At 44.0% G+C, this 20,958-nt stretch overlaps 1 protein-coding gene across 1 annotated transcript in view; it reads left to right on the forward strand.

Annotated features, from left to right (window-relative positions):
• Window positions 1-20,956, forward strand: part of HEMK1 (HemK methyltransferase family member 1) — a 29,351-nt gene extending 8,395 nt beyond the window's left edge. The window contains exons 5-11 of the mRNA XM_009321824.1: window positions 10,528-10,680; window positions 12,353-12,417; window positions 15,929-15,978; window positions 17,376-17,481; window positions 18,484-18,579; window positions 20,418-20,531; window positions 20,881-20,956. Of these exons, the coding sequence (XP_009320099.1) occupies window positions 10,528-10,680; window positions 12,353-12,417; window positions 15,929-15,978; window positions 17,376-17,481; window positions 18,484-18,579; window positions 20,418-20,531; window positions 20,881-20,917 (621 nt within the window). The 3' untranslated portion in view covers window positions 20,918-20,956. The remainder of the gene's footprint in view (window positions 1-10,527; window positions 10,681-12,352; window positions 12,418-15,928; window positions 15,979-17,375; window positions 17,482-18,483; window positions 18,580-20,417; window positions 20,532-20,880) is intronic.
• Window positions 20,957-20,958: the final 2 nt, after the last annotated feature.

A 20,958-nucleotide genomic window follows, 5' to 3' on the forward strand; every position in this document is an offset into this window, starting at 1 on the left:
TACAAGTCTGTGCCATGCTGAATATTTTTTAGTAGTCATGCAAAAAAGATCATGGTTGCAATGTCCTGTGAAAGCAAGAAAAAAGACTTAGTGGGTCAGACTATACTGGTCTGTCTAGTTCAATATACTGTGTGATTGGGGCTCGTAGCAGATGGTGGGGGCAAAATTACAAGGGAAAAGATAGGTATGGAAGGATCCCATCTTCTTTTAATAGTCAGCAGTTAAGGGCTGTTCTTGGCCAAAGCTGGATTTGGGGCCATCCTGCTTCATAATCATTAATGGATCTGTCCTCCATTAATTTGTTTAATCTTCTTTTGAGTCTGTCTGTGTCTAGCCTCCATGACATCATCTGACAGTGAATCCTTCTAATTTTGTGTTGTAAGTGGAAAAAGTATTTTCTTTGCTTCCAGTGCTGCCTGCTCATTTAACAGGGAAGCCCTTACTTCTTACTGCGTAACACATAAAATACTCATGCTCTTTATAGCATTTGTAATTTTTAGTCCTGCCGCTGTCTAATCAATTCTTTTTCCACCTATGATTGTTAAGCTTTTAACTTGTTTCCCAAGATAGATTGGTTCTTTCCCATGATAACATGGTCAATACACTGAAACCATTGCTGTTTACTTGCATCTGTCAGCCGAATGGCAGTCATTGTGCTGGGGTGTTCTTCGAAAGCACCTTAGGCAAAGATTTGCTCAGAGAAACCTTTGATGAAGTTTAACCTTACTTCTAGCTAAACATAATCATTAACCTTTCAGGAAGGTCAAGCACACAGAGAATGGAGGATTTTTGCTTCCTGACATGTATATGCAAATACACAGATTGCGAGGTGGGGCTTTTCTCCAGTGCTTTATGTCAAAGCAGTGTACATGTTTTCTGTTTTAATCAGTGCTAAAGGGAAGCTTTTGATGCAGAATGGCCTTTCATTTCCCTAATTTCATTGCCACAGATGGTTACTTTCTGGAAGGTTCAAAAGGTCGCACTCTCTAGTGGAGCGCAGCCATGGATCAGGAGTCAGGAGATAGGCTTTTTTTTTTTTGTGGTTTTGCCTCTGACCAGTTGTCTCTTCAAAGGAAGGCTGCTTCTCCTCTCTGCATCACTGGCTTCCAAATTTGGGAAACAAAAAGGATGATGGTGCCCTATCTTGTATGTAGCTTAAGGTCCTTTCTTGAAATACATATATAGACTCCTATAAGGTATATTGAACATACATGCAATAGGGCATTATTGAATAGATCAAAAATTAACTGCTATCTCTCAAAATGTAGCTGTAAACAAATGTGCTAAAGTTGGAGCATTGCTGTTGTGGCCTCACACAGATCAGATTTTGCCCATATGATAGGTAATATTTTATCAGTGTGTTGGAGGAAAACAATATTTGCTGAAAGTGGGCTGTGGCACAGAGGCTGGGGAATGGGGATTATAAAGGGAACCTGTTGTTGCTGTGGAGCGATTGGAATTGCCCTTTGAGCTAGGCACAAGTGTTTAATAGGATCATATATGCAGAAATAAATAATGCAGCCTGTGCCTTGTGGCTGAGGGGCTTCCCCTGCCAGAAGAGCTTGGAGAAAGATCTGGGGCTCTTACAGATATTGGCTGACCATGAGCACCCATTTTCAGTGGGCTGCCCAGCAAGCTAATGTGATCCTCGCGTGTGTTAACAGGGGATTGCCGAGTACAAGTAGCAGGATTAAATAATCTGTGTACTGCAGTAGTGGAATAGTTGCAAAACTATTATGTCCAGTTATGTTAGTGACCGGTTGAGAAAGAGAAGGAAAACGAGGTTTGGAGAAGAACCAGTAGGTGGATTAACAGCTGGAAAAATCTGCCTTGTTGTGAAAGACTGTTTAGCTCATCAAAGACAAGCTTAGGGGTTAATTACCTGGCACAGGGAGCAGAAATTTGATAGCAGAAGTCTCTTTGGTTTCATAGACAAGTGTATTACAAGCACTGTAAGTGCGGGCCAGAAGAAAAGGCGCACATCTTTAACAGGGTGTAATTAATTACTGAAACAGCTTAGCAGGAGTCTGTTGCTGGCTACTTTAAAATCAGGACAGGATGTTTTCCCAGGACAGATTTCTTCTTGTTCAAAAGGAAATGGAGGAAGAAACAGGATTGTTCCTGGCTAACTGGCCAAGACGAGCTATGGCAGTAATTTCTTCTGGCTTCCTATGCAAGAAAAAAAGGCTGTGCTAGTGCAGAGGATTACTTCGAAGTTGTTGATTTCCAGGACAGACTCAAAAATGTAAATTTAAAGCTAAAACCTGGGCTGAAGGCAGGGAAAACAGCAGCTGTTCTTTTAAGTCATGCACAAACCTGTTCTCCAGGTTAACTTATATAGACTTTCCTAATATGTTCTCACAGAGCTCCGTGTTGTTTATGCCTTTATTTTTTTGGCCCTAAAAGAACTCTATGAAGTCTTCAGCTTTTTAATCTCCCATTCCCAATTGAAAGAGGGTCTCTATTTCTGTGAGTTTCAGCTGAGTAGCTTAGCTCATCAGCAGTTAGAGCAAGATTTAGGACTAGAATTGGAGAAAAACAAACTATAGAATGGCTGTAACAGGAGGGATGGGACTCGAGGGGATTCCCACATGAACAAGGAAAAAAATCTATTTCCACCTCCCCTGCTTCTCTTAGACATCCAAGTAACTGGAATTTCAGAGCTAGGGATTAGCGACCTGGACCACCACATCTGTCTAGATGCTGTATCTGGCAGTGGTCAATACCAGTATCTGCAGAGAAGGAAAATGCCTTGATTCTGGAGAGATGTGCCTAGACAGAGGTTTGTGCTGGAGATCCGAGGTACGGCCATTTTACAGTGACTTTGATCCACTCTTCTTGCCCCTCTTGGGCATGGCTAAATTTAGATGTGACAACTGTGGTAATTTCTCTTGGGCACTAGCACATATGGGTTGCAAAGGTTGCTGCCTTTTGGTAAAGTCATTTCTGGGTGCTGTCACAGCCTTTCCTCAACAGATGAAACAGCGCTTGGCATGTGCCCTGACACATCAGGAGCTTCTTCTGTTGTGTGACAGAGAAGCCAAACCCCTTCGTCAGTATTAGGTGTGCCTTTACCTGTTTATCTGTCATTGCTTCTGCCTAAAGCCACCTTTTCTTTCAGGATCAGTGGCTCCTTCTGGAGTTATTCTGGTGTTTTGCTTTCTATACATGTATAGGGGGAGTTTCATGGGCTTTGTGCAACATTTTCTCTTTCCTACTGCAGTGCCAGGCAGAAGAGCCCAGGACGAAAGTGCCATAGCCTGCCTGCCCACTGAGTACTGGGCTGGCTTGGTGGCTTGGTTTTGGAAGGAGGGTACGTGACGGTGATCTTCAAGGGCCACTGCCATGGAGTTAGGTTTCCAGCTTGGCTTCCTGGTGTTTTGTCATGTGCTGATTGGCAGCCAAGTGGACAAACAGGAGGGGAGGGGTGATTTGGTTAATATCAGATCAAGCTCTATGGAAAGTCCTGGATTCTGAGAACAGAAGTTTCTGGAAAGCACACAAATAAGTAAAACATTCCCAGGAAGTGTGCGAGACCAGAGAGAAGGTTACCCAGGTTGTCATGTGTCTTTTGCTTTCCTTGTCCTGTTTGCTAACCTGGGAAGTTAGAGCCTCTTGCCACCCTGGCTTGTACCCCTGGAACCTTGTCTTCCCTGCTTTCCCCAGAGCATGCAGGGCATGAAAAAAGGGTGCTTCTAGGGAATGCAGGGTGAATTTGTGACCTCCACCCTTGCCTTTCCCATTCCTCCCCTCCTCTTGTTTTTCTTAGCCTTGTACTTTTAATTGCAGAAACATTAGATGGGTCATTCACTGTTGTTGGACTGTAGCACATGATTGCCTTAACTCTGGACTTCCACACAGCTCTGTAGCCACCGCTGAGCGGCGAGAATCTCTGCTGTTTCCTCCTGACTGCCTTGGTGCTGAAAGCTGCCTGACCTTGTGCTGTCTGCTGGTTGGAACTGTGCAGCTGTGAAGCTTGTGGTTTGGGTGCTGGCAGACACTGTCCTCACGCTTTCTTTGTGCAGCTGCGGTTCCAAGAAATACAGTGAACTAGAGACCTGGCCACAGGGAGGGGGAGGTAATACCAAGAACCTGTCAGAACATGAGTGTGTGCTGGGGGAGCATTGGGGAACAGGAGTTGTGGGCGGAAGAGTAAGGCAGAGGCTCATGGGAAGCTGGAGGTGTTCGCAAAGTTTTGCGTTTGTTCTGCTCACAGAGAAGAAGGGGGGGAAACAAATAAATGACAGCGTGAACTTAGAGTGAATCTGGCAGTGAAGCAAGACTTCCTGGAATTGCAAGGTGAGAGCAGGCTGTGAGTGGCTTGGCTAAGAGACAAAAGCTTGAGAACTTCTGAGTGCTGGAAATTAAGTAGCATGGGAAGCAAATATTTGTGTCCCCTGTATATGGAACCGCAGGTAATAGATCTCTTGTAGTCCTTGCAAGCTCTTCCGTTGCTAGTCAGGACCAGATATCCTTCTCCCTCCCAAGGATGTCCTGCATTTTTCCCTGTAGATTTTTAAATTCACTTCTGGCAAAGACATAGAGGGTCTAGATACCTTCTTCCCACTCCATTTTGTGCTAAGCAGTAGAATGTAGGTCCCTGAAAACCCATCACCCGATGCCTGCATCACCTCCAGCCCAGTGCAATGTAAAAACCCTTCCAGATACTTTGCTTTGCACCTAGCTTACCACCCTCATGAATGCATGGGTTTCAGAGGTGGCTGGTGCTCTTGACATCCTCTTGAATATTTATTTATACAAAATCCTGGAAAATGGAGGAGAAGAGAAGTTCATTGATTATTGCTGTGCAAGGGGACTTTGCAACATGCAGAAAGATTGGGATTTAGTCACACTAGTAACTCTGCAGAGCTGTGAGCTGGCCCCGTTCCTAAGCCTAGCCTATTGCCCCGACTGTCGTGCTGTCTGCCTGTAATGATGACAAAAAGGCCCTGGAGCACACTGGCATTGCTGATGTGCCCTGGAAAGGCGCATGGCAATCCTGCAAGCTGCAGGGGAGAGGACAGCTGTGGGGCAGTGTTAGCCATACATAAGATAGCAGTGGCTACTGAGATCACCTTTCCATGTGACTTCTAGCTCGTCCTCTCAGCTGCTGGAACATCTCTGTACACCCATCTATTGAATAAAATGTGCAATCTGCCCCTGCACGCAGATGTCAACAGCTCCAAGTGGTGGGGGCTAGCCAAGCCATGTCCAGGACCTTCCTTCCCTTCCACCTTGATGCCATTGCTAGCAAAAGCAAAGAGAGGATTTTAGTTTCTCTCTGGTTTTGTCTGTTTGCCATTCAGTCCCTCCATTCCTTCCAAAACTAGCTTTTGCTGGGGGAAGGAGCTTCTTGCATGGACTAGGGGAGAAAAGATCTTCAAAATGTTCCATTTCCCCACTCTAACACAAACATCACTCTTACACTCACATATGTGTACACCAGGCTCCAGGATAAAAGTAGTTCTACCGGTACCTGTAGCGTGGGTTAGCAGGATTTTTAGTGTAGGCTGTGTTGGTACTGACAATAATGATGCATACTGTAAACAATAATGTGAATTTTAATAACTCCACAGTTGAGCATTCATCCTATCCAGTGGTTAGCATGCTGTGGGTAAATATGGAATCGGGTTACATTTCTAAGATACTTTTTTAATTTACAATTTTACTTTCTCCTTAATACAGCACTTTGGATTTTTTTTTTATATTTACAGTTTTTTATGTACAACAGTAAAAACAAAAAGACAATTCAAGAGCAGCCAGGCACTGTTTGTTTAGATGATGTGGGAATCTGGTTCTGATCTTTGTGACTTCTGCTTTTCTGCAGGAGGTCAGTTGCCCTCACACAACTGTAGACCTGCCTGTTCCTAACTGGAGTTTGGGGGACCCTTTTCCACGATCTAAAGTGGTGTCATTGGAAAGGTGCAGATGAGGCTTCTGGAGCATTGGGTTCAATGCTCTGCTCTGCCGTAGTCCTCCTTCGTGAGTTTGGGATAGTCACTGTTTTACAGTTGCTCATCTGGAAAATGGGAGTTCTGAGGATAAATGTTTTAAAGGTGCTGAAGTGCTCAGCATGTTGCAGGGACAAGGCACCTGAGCAAGCTAACTCATTTTACTGTTTTTAGAGACTATAAAGACACACTGATTGTCAAGTCTTTGTTTTATCCGAAATAGCATTTTTCTGTAGTGAAGGACATTTCTCTCTCTGATGTATTGAATCCCGTAAATGGTGTGAGTGAAGGTAAGCCCTTTTGAACAGCCTGCCATTTCAGTTTAGAGTGCCAGATTGTGGAGAATTTACCTAACATATTCCAAAGGTTAATTACCTAGGCTGCCAAAGTGTTTTCTCTTATTTCCCAGTGGAATTTTTGTAATTTCATCTCTCAACCTTTAGAGCTGGTGATCAAACTGACGGTTAAGATGGCTTTTAGCAATGATGGCATTATATTAGCAGGTGTTTGTGTTCTGAATCTATTTGGTCTGAGAAGTTGTGAGGTATCCTACACAATAAAGACCACAGCCTTTGGCCATCTGCTGTTGTCCCAGTTTCTCTGTGTCTGGGACTGGCATCTCTTTTAGCACCTTCTGCCTCTTTGTTGCTGTTCCCCAGCTGTGGCTCTAGTCAGGTTCTTGCACAGAGGTAGGGAATGTCTGTCTTGCAGGGTATTTTGTAGTCTTTGTATGAACACTGTAATGCATGGCCAGAAATACTTAATCTCCCAAGATGAGATTTGAAAGTGGTTCTGCTGTGTTTTGCGAAGTGCTGTAATTTACCAATTTCCAGCGGTGACATCTTGGAGATGATGGTGTGCTTGGAGAAGCACAGATTTTGGCTGTATCGCTTGCTAAAAGATGAAAAATACTGAGAAGAATCTGAAGAATACTATTTCAAAACAGTTCTGGATAACTTAATCATTCATGATTTCTGAAAAGGAAACCTAGTGGCAATGGCAGGGGGCTAACTGGACATACTCTGTATCGTGGTTGCTGGGTTTTCCCGATTCTTTTGCAGATGTTGGGGAAATGTGGTTTTCACGTGAAAGCTGTAAGTGAAGAAAAGGATCATGGTATCACAGCCAGTTAATGCAGAATTACAAAATGTCTTATTCCAGTACATTGTTTTGTCTTTACTTCTTGCTTTTAATACATACATAATTGCAAATTTAATTCAACATCGAATAATCCGTACTAGTAATTTTTTTCCTAATTTGCCAGTTAGAATACACCTTCTGTTTTGCTTGCCAATCAAATTTATTTCATAAAAGAATTTATTTTCATAATTATTGAACTTTTTGGTTGTAGTGAGATACTAATGTCTGGAAGAGGATGTAGTTTCTTTAGGTTGTCACATTATTTTTAATATAACTTAATTTTGAACTATTATGATAAACATGTATTATGAGAGAACTAGCCTTTGCCTCAGTAAGAAGTATATAAAATAACCAAGACAATAAGGCAATGGAGTCAGGAAGTAGGATACGAAGCCTAAGTAATACCAACATTCCTTTTTTAATATACCTGTGGTAAGAACTGAAATCAGTCATATTTAAATAGGAGCTTTGGCAAGCACTCTAAAAATACTTTCACTGTGGAATGTGTTAAGTAGAAGTTCCATTAAAAACTCTAAGCTTGAAATTGCTAATGATAAACCTTAAGGAAGTTAATAAATGCTGACAATAGTTCTACTGTATGGAAGTTACATTTGGACATTTGAAATCAGTAACTTGTGCCTCTCTGTGATCAGCCCTGGAGACAGGTGGTTCTTCTGAGTTACTGTAGAGATTTCCTGGAAGTATTCGTAAGTGACCAGAAATGGCTGGTATTTAAAAGAGTGATTTAATGGCTGAGCAGAATTTTTTGGGTGGCTCCTCTTCTGTGGTCTTGGAATCATCAGCACCTGCTTCTCCAAACCAGCTGCGGTTACAATCTCTGTCTGTCTCCATTGCAGAAGTGTTTTCAAACTGATTCATCTGGAGCTGTTAGCTGAAAGACAAAAGCCATTTTAACACAAATGTGGGTAGATAAGGTGTTTATTTTTCCCTGTTGTTATCTGAGCACTGGTAGTCCTCTAATGGTTTCCCACAATCCTGTTGAGAGCCTATAAGAATGTTTTCCTCCATAATTGTCTAGGAAAGGAATCCCAGAGCAGCAACAAGGAATATGATTTTGGAGGCTGTTAGCAAAACTCCCTTATGAGTGCAGTGCCAATAATGACCTGGTAACCAGGGTAGGGCATTGCAGTGTGGCTCCTCCTACCCGGCTGAGGCTAGCTTAGGTATCGGTCACTAAACTTAACTTGGCAGTGAAGACACACTGCTGAGAGAGGCTTCTCGGAATAGTGCCCTCCAGCCTGTGGGCTGCTTCTTGTTCTCTCTTGGGCTTTTGGGTATGAGCACAATGGAGCTCATTGCTGAGGAGCACTGAAAGCTGTGGAAGGCAGAGGGCGCAGTCTCGAGAAGCACGAAGGCTGTTGTCACTGAGTATCTGGTGAGCAAAGGCATGGACATCTCTGGCTCTTTCCAGCTCAACAACTGGAAAAGATTTGAGAGAAAACAATGAAAACAGTGGAAGGTACTTGTTGCTAAAAAGCCCCCGAAGGCCCCAAAAGTCTGTGGCTGTGAAAAGGAGCCTAAAGAAAGTTGAGGAGCCAGTGGCTCGCAAAAGGCTATTGCTGGCAGGGCCAGGCTGCTGGAAAAGCAGCAAAGTCTAACACAGCTGAGTTGAAAATGGCAAAGGCTCAGAAAAGCTGATCTGAAGAAGCAGTAATTTTACTAGAGGAAATACGGAGTGTTTACACGTTCAAATAAACCAAATCTTTCCTTTTTACTTATGCTTTCAGGCTCTTTCAGCAGGCGGAATCAACAGGCAGAGGGTTCTATTACAACGGAGTGGTTCAAAGCTGCCTGGCTTTGCAAGGCACAGACAATGTTGAAATATGCCTGTTTCTCCATCCCGGGCTGTGAAGTAGTGCAAGCTTCACTTCTGTTCTCTAAGCACTGGGTGTGTGCTTGCATGCACGGGCACAGTACTTTAATATGTTTAAAAGCAGTTCACGTCTTGTGGGAACCTCAGAAAATACTGTCTGACAAACAGCTCAGGTCTCAGGTGCTCTGCTGCTGGGGGTGTTTCGTTGAAGCTCATCTACCCTAACACTTTGTTTTTATACCTGTTTGCATCCTCCCTCCCTACATACTGCAGAGACAAATTGGCTTAGCATGAAGGGTGACCAACAGCAACAAATATCTTCATAAAACTACAGCTTTGCACAAGGCGTCTATTACACTGCACCCCAGTTAGGGTGATATATCCAAGGAAGGGCTTATGCGCTTATGTACAAGCATACCCAGTTTAGGCTCCTGAAAAAAGCCATTGCTTTACTAAAGAGAAGCTGACCTGCCTGCCAGGACATGTTGCTTTGAAATATTCCTGCTTAGGCCAAGAACATGCAAGATTCCTTGTAAAAATGGAAGGCCATTAATTTTTTAACCGTTGGCAAAATCAAGCCAATTATTCTTCGAAATTTTGTTAAGCTTTCTGGATTTACGGGAGAGATCCAAGAGCAGACCTCTCAAGTGAAATAACCTAGCCATCGTGGGAGCGCCTTGGGCAGTAAGGCCTTGTTTCTGTACTGTTGTGCCATGAAAGCACAAGGATTGCAGGGAGTTGTGAGCACCTGCTGAAGCTGCTGATGCACTCAAGGTGTTTACAAGGTTTCTGTCTTATAGTTGTCTCCAGTGAATAGCAAGGGAAGTTCATGCTGCAGTCCGAGGGAGGCACATGCGTGCTTCCTCTTGTAGCCAGTCACTCATTTTCACAGACCTTAGAACTGTGTATCTTTGAGACCTCTCCTGCTGTGTTGGAGTTCATATGAAATTGTGAAGGGATTTAAAAATTGATTGGGAGGGATTGATTGAGGGATTGGAGATTGATGGGAGGGAGGAGGCAGCGATGGCAGAGACACATACAGATCCAGGAGCATGGATGAAAATCTTTTCCATGTGACTTTATACCAACAAAATGTAGTAGGAATCCGCAATCTGAAATCCATGCAGGGAGCTGCTCATTTGGATCATTTAGTAATTCATTGTCTTTGCTTTTCATCTGCAGGTTGGATTATTGCTTTAGATGCTATTAGGAGCTGTACCTCTGTCTCCAGATTACATACCATACTGAGACAGTCTGAAAGCTGGAATTTTGGAGTAAATAAAATGGTGTTACAGAAGATAATGTGCTCCAGCTGTTTGGTTATTGTTTTTCCCAACAGTGCTAGAAGATTTCAGAGGATCTGTGAGAAATTGTATCCTGAGGATTTGGTTACTAATCAAAGCACCCTGTGGGGGAGATGGAGCTGAAGTGACTTCTGGCATGTCAGTTCCATTGCTGCCATCTGTGTTTTAAAAATTAGCAACAAAAACACGTTTCACTGGGCTACAGAGTCAAGAAATTTAAACTCCAGTCCTCAGACCATAAAGGTGCGAGTCAAAACAGCTCACTTAGATTTGTTTGTTTGTTTGTTTGTTTTGTTAGGATCTCGTCTCTTTAGTTGTGGAGGAAGAATCTCAGAAATGTGAGAAGAATTCAGGCCTCTGCTTTCCCGTTTCTGTCCCTCGTCCTGTGATCCTGGAAATCGGCTGTGGCTCTGGAGCAATTGCTCTGAGTCTGTTGTGCAAACTGCCACAGGTGAGCTTTTTCCAGTGCTCATGGTACAATAGATGCCCGTGTTACAGGACAATCCCCCTCTACTAGTCTTCATTGAGACTTCACAGACAAACTTCTTTGCTTTGATGGGACTTCAGCAGCTAAGGTCTCTGACAGTCAGGCTCTGTAAGTTCATGCTAGGTGGAAGAGGGATATTTAGGAATTGCTCTGCCCAGCTGTCCGCAGGAGTAGTGGAGACATAGTCAGAATGGAAGAAGCAAATGTGCTCATTCTTCAGCTGTCACAGCTCACTATTAATCACCTTAGCTTGAAGCACTGGTGGGTGTTGGTTTAAGCTAATATCCTGGGCTGTGGACAAGAGGGACCGAGGCGTGGGCACACACTCTATTAGTCGAATTTATGGGGCAGTCATGTCTAAAAATCACCTTGCTGTGAATCAAAAGTTCTTGTCTCTAGGAGACTGAAGACTAAATGAATGCAGGGGAGAGATTACCATGGAAGTGTCAGTACTTGGGATAAATATGACAAGCATATGTCACACTGCCACAACTGCCAAACTACTTTTTTGAAGTCTTTTGTTGCCTGATAACAGCACACACCTTTTGAATAGACTGAAAAGAGCAGGAAGGGGACTGAGATCTGGGTGACCAAAGCCCTTCTTGCCACTGATTATTGTGGCATGTAACACGCTTACTGAGATACTGTTGGTAAACAAAAAGAGAAATGAATCCAAGATCTCATTGCCTGTGGTTAAGCGAAAAATATTTCCCTTTCCTCAGAATTGCAGACCAGCCAGTTTCTTCTCGTGAACGAGAATTGCTGTGGCCAGCCCCTCCTCTTGTAGAAGTATAAGACTTAGTGTGTAAGAATTAGAGGTTGATGCCTGCGTTCCTCCTCCCAGTGGCCTGATAAGGTTAATACTTGAGCTTTATGACTTCGAAGTATAATTACTCTGATTTTCTGAGCTGTACTTCATGCTCTTTTCCTTCCCTGTTAAGTTAAAGAGCTGTGTCAGTCTGTCCCTGTAACTGATAACAGTCCTTTCCCAGCTGACTAACACAAACTGCTGTGCCCAGACAAATAAGGAGCCTTGACTGATTAGAGTTAGTGGTAGCCACACTGGCAGCTAAGCGGAGTTTACACTCTGTGTGATCTCTTTGGTGTTTGAGGCAGAATTTGGCACTAGGGTATTGAGAAAACAATAGCAACTTTTCACTTACGGATTCAGCTGTGTCCTTCGCCTTAAGGGTCAAATTCATCTGTGGGTGCTAGTCTCAGGCTGTGAAATTAATCCCCCTAGGAATGATGGCTGATCACATCATCTCCAAATGCAAAGTAGTTTCTTTGAGCATGCTTTCTCTATGTAAATACTTACCAACATCTGTGTTTAAAAAACATAAGCAAAGCAAAACCAAGTCAGGCCTTTGCCTGCACTTTTTCCAAGGTGGAATGGAAGGTCAAACAAATCTCTAACTGCGTAGTCCTATCTCTTAATGTTACACTGGAGGACTCTCAAATACTTGACACACAGTCAAGTACCCGCAGTCAATACATGCAGTGAATGTGGTCTAAGGACTATAGTGGAGTAACTAGACAAAAGCTGTCTTATCTTGCATGTCCCTTTTGGCAGAGCACGTCTGCTCAGGAACCTTGATGTTGTAATACTTGTTTGTTGTTGTTTTTCCTGTCCCAGAGCCGGGTGATAGCTGTGGATAAAGAGAAAGCTGCTGTGGATCTCACCAGGGAGAATGCACATAGGTACAAACCCATATATTACCCATTTTTTGTAAATTGTTGTGTGAAAAAGACCAAAAGTCCTCAATATTTGGGCATGTGGTTCATGTTTATCGCCACTGGAAACCAGGGGATGTTTCCCTGGTTTCCCTAGGTTGAGCTCCTAAAGCATGTGAGAATTCAGAAAAAAAAATGCTTATATTTACCAGAGTATTTTTTCCTTTGACTTGTGAATGCGCTTTGCAAAGACAGCAGCCTAAATAAAACAATAGTACTTAAATGCTGTCTGTCTTTCAAGGGCTTTCAGAGTGTTTCATTGTAACTACTCTTAGCCCTTTCTGCGAACTTGGGAAACTCAAGGCAGCAGGTAGTAAGAATGTATACATCACTTAGGAGGTTAAGGACAAGTATAGCCTGAACCTTTCTCTCTCTGGCTCCCTATATCATTATTGCTGTGGTTGTTTCTGTTGTTGCTCCTCTAGATACAAGCTTGCACACTCAAATAGCACCTTCATTCTGATGTGCTAGTGTGGTGTCCCTCAGCATCCTCCTTGCAGTCTTGGGTTTGATGAGAATGGTGCTGCTGGGTCCCCTGCTGTTTGCATGACACCTGCACTGTGGCTGGATGTTCACAGCTGCTGAATCATAGAATCATAGAGTAGTTTGGGTTGGAAGGGACCTTTAAAGGTCATCTAGTCCAACCCCCCTGCAGTGAGTCAAGCATCTTGTGCCTGAAGTCAGAACAGCTCTGTATCCGGTTGACCTTGTCCTTCCTAGCGGCACCGCTTCCTCAGCTGGTTCTTCTTAACCCAGGTTATTCTGGACTGTCACTAACATAGCAAGCACCAGAGCTAGAATCTCAGTATGCTTTTGAGTTCAGGATCCCAGTCTCTGTAGACATTTTAAAAGGTACAGAGCTCTATTATGTATTCATATCCTCAGAAACCGCTGGGCTGTAGACATTAATTAGAGCAGTCTTGGAAAGGATTCCTATTGCTACTTCTTATGGAATCTAGTACAGTTGTGATTCTTAAGTGGTGCTCATTAACTGACATTTCTGTCCACAGGGCGCACATATGCTTTTTTCCCAAGCTGCTGCCAGCCTTGGGGCTACAGAGACAGGCTACTTCTGTTTCTGGCTGCACTGAGCTGCATCTCTTCACTTCTTGCAAACCAGTCCCAGCTCTAATGTGAGTCTGAAGTGATGCATAGGAACAAGCCCTTCCCAAACTTGTCACCCTTTGCCTCCTAGTTCAGTTATAGGGAGTGGGGAGCAGAGATTTCCTTCTGATGTGTCAGTGTCAAACCAAGTTCTGTTGCAATTTTTCATAGATATAATAAAAGCAGGCCAGATCTTTGCCTCCTTGGTAGATTATTGCTCTGACATCTGGAAAAAATAGTCTTGTTATTAACATTGCTTGTTGGCTCAAGAGTGGCCAAGGGAGTGTAAATGCAGTGCCAGAGCGCCTCATATTTCTCCATGGATATTTTCATTGTGTCCTTGTGATCTTGTCCATGGCATGGTGCCCTGTAGCTCCTGGGAGAGAAGCCAGTAGGACAAGCTGTGTTACTGCTTGACTGAAGCCAGCTTGGTTCCTGTCTTCTTTTCAGAGCTCCCTTATCACAGCTGTGTTCTCTAGATGCTTAGGTGGGTCTTGCTCTCACTAAATCAATCCCAGTGCCAGATGGCCCATCTGGGCACATTGCAGACAGATGCAGGAATCCCTCCCTTTCTTGATTCCTGTGTATGCTGACAGGGCAGTACGACAGGCCCTCAGCAAAGGCAAGTAGGACTTGGGTATAAGGCCTTTGTTGCAGCATGCTCTATGAACCCCATTGGGTAGCCCTGAGATGTTACACTGAAGAGCTGAGAGGAAAACTGCCACTGTGGTGGGTCTCGTGGGAGGAGAGAACATGCTGGGAAGAGCTGGGCAGTTTTTTCTCTAGACATTGACTGCATTGAGGACGGGAGTTAGGGGACAGTGCAGACTCTCTGCCACAATGTGCTGCTGCTGGTCAGGGAATGGCATCTCCTGTGGGAGGCTTGGAGTCTTTCTCCATCAGCAGATCCTGACCAGCCTTGTCTTTCTGACTTTGGAAAGTGGTTCCTCTGACATTGGTCAAATGTCTTCACAAAAGCCAGAGGCAAACCTGGTGAGAAGACAGAGGTATTTTGGTGGGTTGACCACGTAGCTGAGAAATTACAGGTTCTGTTCCTTCCTTGCCATCTCACGCTCTCTGTTTCTGTGACATCTGTAGTATCGAGCTGTCACCAAGCACCAAGGCTACTTTCAGACTGGCCTCTCTTTCCTGTCCCAGGAGCATCAAGGGAACGTTGCTTAGGATTCCCAAGGTTTAAGGGGATCGTTGTCTCAACTATTTTCCCCTGGCAGGGAGCATATTCTGTAGCAGGCTGGGAGCAAGGGATGGATCATGCCAGGTTGTGACAGACTGGAGCACCATGCAGTGACAGTCTGGCAGTCTCAAGGCTGTTCTACCTTGGATTAGTGCAGTGAGTCAGGTCAGAATCTTGGCCAAGATTTCTTCCTAAGAAATACCAACGTGTTTATAGACCTGTTTCTTAAAAATAGCAAGCCAGCGTGCTTACTTGCTTACTTGTCACAGGTAAAGGAGAGGTGTTTGTGGCTTCTAGTGCCTTCAGGGGTTCTGCTGGTGTGAGCACCCTGGGGAGGTCTGGCAGCAGATGAAAGGCACTGATCATAACATGTGTTTCCCAATTAATGTGCACAGAGATGTCAGGGCAAGAAAGATCATGAGTTAGAAACTAGCATCTGAGAGATAGTAGTGTGTATTTTAAATACATTATACTGTACAGTCTGTGCATGAGCTGTCCCTAAAGGAGTCCCTTTTCCTAGCTCTGTGTCTGGCACAGGGGTTCTGCTGCACTGTATGTGCTGGCCTCCCAGTAGTATGCAGTAACATCTCGTCACCTTAACATTGGCATGTGACATGAGATCCAAAGACGCCTAGAAAATACACTCAGATGCCAGAACACTGTTAAGATCTAGATTATCAAGGAGGCTGGAGAAAGAATGTTGTCCCCACTTACAATAGCAGGTTTACATATCTGAAGCAGGTGATTTTGTTGTGGGGTTTTGTTTGTGGGGTTTTTTGGTTTGTTTGTTTTTTGTGGGTTTTTTTTCAGGGATGGTGAGCTTACCTGGGGGAGGCCTTGGAGATGTAGTTGATACGCAGCAGGGTGGGAGAACGCTGCTGTATGTATGGCAAGGGGTTATACATATAGGTTTTGGGTGCACAGGAGCCGCACCCTGCAATCACCATGGATGCACGGTGTGCTCTTTGCTTTGAATTTGTTCCTTGGGCAAAGAGCAGATCCTAAACTTCCCTTGGGGCTTGAGAGGAATCCAGCTGCGGTCAGTGGGGTAGGATATACGTGTATCAGGTAAGAGATGTGATATTTAATGATCTGTTCATAGAATGTGCTGTTCATGAATCCACACAAACATGCCTCCTAATCTTTCTTCTTTCTGTTCTTGCATCTGGAATTTTACAGGCTGCAACTCCAGGAGAGAATCCACATCCTCCACCATGATGTTTCATACAGTAACTCTTTTCACTGTTATAATCCCCTTTGTCTTTCTCCCTTTTTACTTTGATGGGGGGAAGCAGGTGTGAGAGACAGCCAAGGGACCACCTTGGGATGCAGGTGTCAGGAGGGTGTTGAAGTTAATAGAGAAAAAGGTCAGTAAGAAGTGAGCCAGTGAAGTTTTTCCCTTCAGAGATTTCCAGGCCAGATGATCAGCTGAGAGAAGTCCCTGACTACATTAGAAGGTGAATTGTTCCTGGGTTTAGGTGTCTGAAGGTTGTGCCTGAGCTGGTAGTCCAGGTGCTCTCTAGTGTTACTGGGGAGAGGCAAATATATACAGAGTGTAATTCATTCCGTGCTGACATGGATGCTTTAGATAAACATGTATGTTCCTTTGTCTCCGTTGATGTTAGAGGGAACCCAGATATTTAGCTTAGATTAAATGCCCAGCCTTATTCACTTGAAATTAGGTGAGCTGAACCAGGAAGGATACCTATTGTCTTCCCTGGACCTGGCTGAAACCAGTTAAAACTGCCATTTGGTGAGGCTTATCCAGTTAAGTAGATACGTGCTCAGCTGTTTCTTAGCCAGGAGCTGTGGAGCCAGGAGCTCCAGCATTGTAGATTCATTAGTGCACCTTTCTGACACTATTGATTTTGACACTGTACTACCCCTGAGGGGTATGTCTGCACAGTCTTCTAAGTACAAATCTGAGTTTGTGCTGCCCGTACTCCAAACAGCAGTAAGCCAGCCAGCTCCAGTCCAAAAGCCATGTAGCTGTGTTGGCATCGCACCTGCATGGGTAAGCCCTGTGCCAAGAGGCTGGCCTGAGGACAGTGCCACACTCACATGGTTACATGATGTCTGATTCAGGGCTGCTATGTGTCAGTCCAGACAGTAGCATGAGCGTAGCGAGCTGAACCTTGTCTGCAGAAGAGCAAACCTTTAGATGGTTGATGCTGCTGAGAGGGCCTGGCTCTTTTGCTCATTAGAGGTCCTTCTGCAGCTCTGATAAGAGGAAGGATATGCATCCCGACAGCTAGTCTAAGCTCCCACTTAGGTCTTTGTGGGCTCTCTCAAGTTCCAGTTGTTGCTTTAGATCCAGATGGGCACAGAGCTCCGGAGCATCAAGGTCTGTGCTTTGTAACATGTTCCGCTAAGCGGGGCTGTTGATATGCAAAAATGATACTTTGCCTGTGCTTAGCTTTGTATCACTCTTGCATTCAAGGTGGGAGAGTAAGCAGGCCAGGCTATCCCAAAAAGAAATAGGACAAAATTTTATTAGAGAAAAGCAGAGCCAAACACACATGGGCATGTGTCTGGAGGGACAGTTTCCTGGATAGGATTTTGACACTGAGCTTATAGGGAAGATTGCTATGGTTGAGAGCTGGTTGTGATGCTTTTTCTTTTCTAGATTCTGCCAAGCAGCTGCTGCTCTGGGGCCCCACAGACTTCATAGTCAGTAACCCCCCATATGTCTTCCATGAAGACATGGCTTCCTTGGACGCAGAAATCCTCCGGTAATCAGATAAACAGATTTCTCTTCTCCTGTTCCTTGAAGCAAGGTTTTCTGCCTGCTTCCTTATACTACACACAATTGCACACAAAACATGCAAATGTAGTATACATTTGTATACAGTACATAGTGTAGATGTGTTTATATGGCCTATAATAATACAGTGTTACTTTGATACTGCTTACAGTCTGAAACAGTATCAAAGTACTTTAATTTTTTATAAAAATGGAAAAAGCACACACTTTGAAATTAACAAGTTTCCAATTCAAAACTGTTTCAGAACATTTTTCCTGTTAGACTTTATTTTTTGTCTCCCAATAATTGGTGTGAGTTTATGAAAGAAAGTACAAGTAATCTGAGCAGCTTTTTGTGATGGAAAAAAAGCTTGGGTGGAAGTGCTGTGACCCATTCTCATCCCAATACTTGTCTTAAGCAAACAGACCCACACAAGCATGAATAAGCTCTTTTGGGATGTGGAACTACTTTGTGTGTGCTGGTTCTTCCTCAGAATTGATTGTCATGCGTGTCAGCACAAAGTCCTGCACCCACCTCTGTACCCCAGCAGCAGATTCTGAAAGCTGAGCTTTCTACATAATCATTCGCTCTGCTAGGTTGCAGTCCAACCTGGTTGCTGGCATGGTTGAAATAAAGCAAGTGATCCCTTGCTGTACAACCCACTGTCTCCCTGTCCAGCTAGCACAGAGAGAACAGAGCCACGTGTTGGAACTGTGTGACCCTGGCTGCAGTTGGCTTGTAATTTTCAGGAAGAGTTCAGGGGATGTTTTCTGCTTGTGCTCAACATGGAGTTTCTCAGCCTAGTGGTAGCTGCCTTCTTACTCTCTGTATTTCACATAAAAGCTATGAGTGCTGTCACCTGCTATAGGAGTACTGGAGTTCAGGTGTGTTAGCTGGACCTTTCTCCACGGAGTGTGGGGCAATGCATCCTCAGGGGCACGGCTCATGCCACGTGAATTGCTGTTAATGTCTTTTTATTCCCACGTTACAGCTATGAGGACCTTGATGCACTGGATGGGGGAGATGATGGGATGAGAGTCATCAAAACAATTCTGGCTCTGGCTCCTTCTCTTCTGAAGGACTCTGGGTAAGCACTGTTCTCTGTTTGAATTTCATGTCTTTCGTCCACTCACTTCTACAACTTCTGTTTTCATACAGAAGGTACAGAGGGAAAATAGTTGCAAAAATGTCTGTGTCCCACCCCCCCGCCCCATCTAATAATAGCAGTTTTAAAAAGTCATGTGTATAAGCAAAATTAGATTGAAATTGATTAATAAAGGCATATGAGCCTTCCTTGACCAGTGGTGGTGTTTCATAGTCATTAGTGAAATGAGAATCTTTAAAGGTCAAAGCAGCAACAAAAAGAATATGAAAGAGAGCAGCAGAGAAAGAAACAGTGCAAAAAAAAGAGGAAGCTTTCTAAACAGAATAACTGATTGAAGGAGAAGCAATATAGAACTCTGTGAGAATGGATGTAGATCTCTACTTCCCTCCCATCCTTTAATTAGGGGAAACTTGTTTATTGTGCCAGGATACAATGCTGAATGTCCCAGGAGAAAGGATCAGGGAAAATCAGAGAAATCAGCAGGGATAGTTTCTTAAACATTAAACTTCTCCATGGTTAATACTTAAGACTGATTGTTACTATTCTCTGTCATGTGGGATCCATTTTGTGCTTAAAGATCAACATGCTGATACCCAAAAGTCTGTTGTGCCAGGGCATTCACATATCCTGTTGAAAATTCCTGACATTTTACCAGCATAAGAGAGGTCACTGAAAATCTGCTGTTTTGAGAAGAGGAACAGGAACATTGAGAAGCATACTGCATGCAGAAGAATTCATTCCTTGTGTTTTGCATGAGTACAAGAGCAGAAGATGCTCCTCAGAACTTCCCAGCAACAGAGATTGATCCCGTGGGGTGGGTTGTTAGGATTATTTTTTTTTCCTTCCATTTTTGCTTGTTTTATAAGGTGGAGTCCCCGTTGAGGAGTGGAAGTTTTTTAAGGTCAGGAATGAGATCCACACCCAGCTTGTAGTTAGTTCGGTGAATTTATAGGGAGTATTCAGTGTGGGACGTTTTAGGAATTCTCAGGAGAGCGTATGATTGGGGCTTGGCCTTTGTTCTTTGCCTGTTAAACTTGTATCTTGCCGCACTGTCACAGGCTGTAACCAGTTCCATCGTCTCCATGTGCCTATGAGCTAGGGTGGTTCTGCCTTGTCGTGGGAGTGGAGACTCAGAAATGGGCCAGTGTCATAAAGCCTGGCTGCAGCAGAGATGGAAATAGCCCTGCAGTGTGCAGGCCGAGTCCTGGTGACAACTGAGGTTCTCCGATTAGTTCCCTTATCGCTGCTGCACTCTCCTTTGTACAGTCCTCTATGTAGGTCTGAATGCTGGTGGTGTTTTCATAACTGATTTATGGAGACATTTACTGTGGGAAAATGTGTGTACTAACTTGTACTTTATGACTCTCACTACTAGGATTTAATGTCACCCTGCTTATACAAAGAGGAACTTCATGCTGCCAGTCCAGTGTTCATGCATTTGCATCATAAAACTTCATTCTGGCCTTAAATCGTTGGGGGCTTCAGAAAGACAGAGCTGGCGGTATCTCTGCATGGGGTTCAAAAGGGATCCTTGCATCTCTGTCCAAGGGTTTAACTGCTCACACAGAGGAGTACCATGAGAATTCCCCCTAAGATCAACACTTTCTGCCCCAAAGGAGGCAGTTAGGATCTGTATCTTAAATGGAAAGCTATGATCTGTTTTAGGATTATTGGATTGCAGTAGGGGATTGCAGTTTGGTGATATTCTCATTTCCTGCACTGATAGGAGTCATCCAGAAAGAAAGACCTTAATTTTTATCGGTTTAGCAACCTAAATGTGTGCATCTCCCCACTTTCTACTCCCAAATGTGTCCTTTCAGGAGCGTGTTTCTGGAAGTTGATCCCAAACATCCAAATATGGTGGAGAACTGGCTACAGGCACACCCCAACTTACTACTCGTCCTTCGTGCCATTCACAAGGACTTCTGTGGCAAGTAAGTCCTTTTTACCTTCAGACTTTTGTTTCAGGTATAATCTGTGTCCTTTGTAGATTACATCCCTGCACCCTGATGTATTGAATGAACTCAGCCAGAGAAAGTCCACAGCTGAAGCCAATCTTTAACAAAACAGGGGTTCCCTTCAAGTATCTCAACCTTCTCATATCATGAGATAGCCTGGCAAGTGTTTCTGAGTCAGAAATTCTGATGCAGATAAGAGTTTCTGATGGGGTGACTAGCTCTGGTGAGAGTATCGCCATTGGAAAATTGCTGCTTTTATAGGATGGAGGTAGAGGCATGTTCTCCCTAGCAAGATTTAAAGCTCTGATCATTCTTTTTCCCACAGGCCTAGGTTTCTGCACATCCAAAAACAAAGCAGATGACAACTGTACCAGAAATAACTCTTCTTGCAGTATGCTTTTGG

Source organism: Pygoscelis adeliae, unplaced genomic scaffold (assembly GCF_000699105.1).
Source record: "Pygoscelis adeliae isolate BGI_AS28 unplaced genomic scaffold, ASM69910v1 Scaffold94, whole genome shotgun sequence".
NCBI lineage: Eukaryota > Metazoa > Chordata > Aves > Sphenisciformes > Spheniscidae > Pygoscelis > Pygoscelis adeliae.